We start from the raw sequence: 3,338 nt of genomic DNA on the forward strand, positions 1-3,338 counted from the left end.
TTTTCTTTTGCTGTCGGACGGTAAATAAGTTGACATAAACGATGAAATATCTCCACGCGGGAAATAATTTAAATGCAATTTAAAACTAGTTTAATGGTGTCTCGGGTACAAGTATGCATCTTAATGATCGGGATCTTCGTCGGTTGACGTCAATCTGACGAATATCGAAAAGCCGTAAAATGTTAAGGCGGCGCCGTATAGTCCGGCACACGAATCGGTTTTATGGATATATGATTAGGGATTCAAATGTCCGCTTTCGAAAGTGTGTGAAAGAAGATCCTTCGCGTTCATGATCGTTTTTTTTTCTTCGACAGCACCGCGGAATACAAGAAGAGTCACATATCTTCTCGATCGAAATATTATTCGTATTTTTTTTTCGTTCTTTTTTTTCTTTATTTTTATTATACTCGACGACGGAATATGCATGTCGCAGTAAATAAGAGAAAGAGGGAAGTTACAATTAACGGAAATTTACCCAATGCCGTTTTGCAACAATGAAAATGTATAAATGCAAAATGTTAAAAATTAAAATATGCAGCGTAAAATTTTCAGTGTACATTTATACAATATCAGAGACAATTAGTTTACACTGTTTTTTTAGAATATTAGTCGTGTTATATTTACCTTTGGTTACGGTAATATTATTAATATTAATTGTATTGTAGTCGCGATGATTTATGTGACATCGAATTGACACGGCCATTGAAATGGTTGGCTCCGTATGTCATTGGCGCGTCTTTTCGAAGACAAGTCAAATAAATCGTAAATGATCGGTGAACGATAGGCAGCAGGCGCCAGACGCCATCGATGTATGTCATACTTCTGTTGGAATTTATTGTGGACCGTAACGTAAAGCTACTTCAAAATGCCGTAGACATTCCATCAGGTTATTCAATAATTTAAACCATCTGCACCATACCGCCATTTTCTGTGGCCTTACTGAACCATCAATAATTGATTTTAACTTTCTTTGAATAAATGAAATTTCATTTACAATTTTTAGATCAGAAATATTTATCGTTATTTTAGAACAAAACATCTGCGAATTTAAATGACACACACATGGTTTGTATAAAAGTATTTTGACATTATGGCATAACCTTGGGTACATGAATAAGCATGTATGGTAAATATAAAAATATATTTGACAGTTAAAAATTAGTACAATATCAACGATTTTTAAGCCGTTATAATAAACAATTCATTAACAACAAATTAAAATCTCTTGTAGATCCTTCTGTTCATCATAGGACATTGTCGTACGATTTAAACTCCTTGTGAAACCATTAATATGACTGACAGTTGTATTTTCGTTTACGTTATGTTCGTTGACCGATTAACATTGCAGTAATAGTGACGAATATTTAACGGCGACCGTACGCGTGATGCGACTGATGAGCTACAAACACATTTAAAAAAATTGTACCAATTTTTTGAACGATATGTTTGAGGTATCATTATGATAAAAATGAAAGTAAAAACTTACGTTTATAAAATTCTGAAAAGTTAACATCAGTCAGTAGAGAATGAACTTTTTGTAACACTGTAGCCTTTGATGCTAAAGTCGCATTTGTATTCCATATCTGGAGAAGAAAATCTTTCAGAATATTATGGTTCATTTAAAATTTCATTTAATTAGTTCAATATCTTTAAATAATCGAAACATTACTTGAACTAGATCTTCCCTGTCTCTAATAGACACAGTCACCCCACAGACTTCATCATCCTCAGCCATACATTCTGAAAATTGTTCTCCAATAGCTGCCAGTACCATTTCCTTCCAAATTGTTTCCTAAAAGAGTTTTATTAGGATTTCCTTTATGATTTTCATTATAATTATAAAAAAAATTTAAATACATACAGTATCAGATTTATGGCACTTTAATCTCCAGGTTCCACCCTTCTGATTAACAGGTTCCTCCCATAATGGATATCTTTCATCCCTCATCAAATGATAACTATACCTGACCTGCAATTAAAAAATAGATTAATAAAAATATTGAGCGTAATATTGACTAATCCACTATTTTTTCTTAATAATTTCGTAATAACTTGTTCAGTATGATATAACAAGTTGAAGGACAACAATGAATGTTATTAAGTAATATTGAAGGAAAAATAATAAATACGGTACAAAATAGTGAATTAATCATTAATCTATTTTGTAATCTAATAATTTTTTATAGAAAGATTGAAAAAAAAAGACGATGTACCAACCTGCATAGCGCTTGCATTTGGTATATTATTGAAGACCGCCCAAAAACTTTGTACTGTATTCACAGTATAAATCTTCGTTAAATTATCTTTATATTCTTCAACAGTTGTGCCAGACACAGCTCTGTTAATATTACAACATTTTAGAAGTCTCTAGATAAATTATGAACAAAAAGTAGTTTATGTTGTGTACTATAATTTCCTGTTACATCAACATTCTAACATGACCAAATGAATAAAAGATAATGTAAGTTCATAAGCAGTATCTTCAATTAGAAAACTTTTACTAAGTGTTTTTTACACTTTTTTTTTAAAACTTCAATGATAGATACCTCAAAAACTAAGCTAGATGCCTGGTATTTTATAGAAAGTAGCTTCACTTCATCATCATGTAACACTTAAAACATACATTCCATTATTCCGTAAAATGATTCATCTCTCTTCTTACATTATACCAGCAAATTTTCATCTTATCACTATTAGAATAGGCGGTGTGTGTACCGACACACGTCAATTTCCACATTAAATACAAGTAAACGATGTTTACAGTAGCTGTTATTAATTAAAATTTTAAAGGTCGTAGAGATTTCTTTGTTATTTAGAATAACTCGACGATATCTGGAGGCAAGAATTATGTCCATACGGTTCTGTAACGTTTCGGGAAAGGATAAAACAAAAAAGGAGAAAATGATATGCAACAAACAGCGGTTTGGAGTCGGAATATTACGCAGCGAAAAGCAAGTACACGTTCTTACTTGTCCAGCCAGAATGTCCACGGGGTTTGCAATGGTATTCCCTGAGATTCATGTTCTTCGATCGTTTTAACGGTTTCATTCGAAAATACCGGTGTTTTCGACAAGTCCGCCGAGCTGTCGTCTTTCGATTCGCACTCCACCGCGGCCATGTTCGAAACGACGGGTAAATGTACACATATACATATCTGTCGTTACAACGTCAAATATCATGTGATCGACGACAAGTGTACAATGAAAATAAATTGTCGTCGAATGCTTCAGTGAGATAACGACGAAATATTTACAGTTTGCAGTTTGTATGATTAGAGTTAAGAAATTTTGTCACACGATTATCAGCCAATTTACCGACTGGGCATGTAAATGAACCTA

The 3,338-nt window shown here is 32.8% G+C and overlaps 1 protein-coding gene across 1 annotated transcript; it reads right to left on the bottom strand.

The window, feature by feature from the left end:
* Positions 1 to 1,124: 1,124 nt before the first annotated feature.
* Positions 1,125 to 3,118, bottom strand: LOC107193290 (eukaryotic translation initiation factor 4E type 3-like). Its single transcript, XM_015582695.1, has 6 exons — positions 2,970 to 3,118; positions 2,218 to 2,338; positions 1,862 to 1,969; positions 1,670 to 1,792; positions 1,487 to 1,583; positions 1,125 to 1,399 (listed from the first exon to the last, which is right to left on the bottom strand). Exons 1-6 carry the CDS (start codon positions 3,116 to 3,118, stop codon positions 1,365 to 1,367), a joined length of 633 nt encoding a protein of 210 aa, XP_015438181.1. The 3' UTR covers positions 1,125 to 1,364.
* Between the last annotated feature and the right edge of the window lie 220 nt (positions 3,119 to 3,338).

This window comes from Dufourea novaeangliae, unplaced genomic scaffold (assembly GCF_001272555.1).
Source record: "Dufourea novaeangliae isolate 0120121106 unplaced genomic scaffold, ASM127255v1 scaffold7, whole genome shotgun sequence".
In the NCBI taxonomy this organism is placed as follows: Eukaryota; Metazoa; Arthropoda; class Insecta; order Hymenoptera; family Halictidae; genus Dufourea; species Dufourea novaeangliae.

Coding starts and splice junctions, on each gene's coding strand:
- LOC107193290 (XM_015582695.1), bottom strand. CDS start 3,118: ATGGCCGCGGTGGAGTGCGAATCGAAAGACGACAGCTCGGCGGACTTG. Junction 1,584..1,669: donor ACAGGGAAGATCTAGTTCAA/GTAATGTTTCGA, acceptor TTTCTTCTCCAG/ATATGGAATACAAATGCGAC. Junction 1,400..1,486: donor CTTTTCAGAATTTTATAAAC/GTAAGTTTTTAC, acceptor ATGTGTTTGTAG/CTCATCAGTCGCATCACGCG.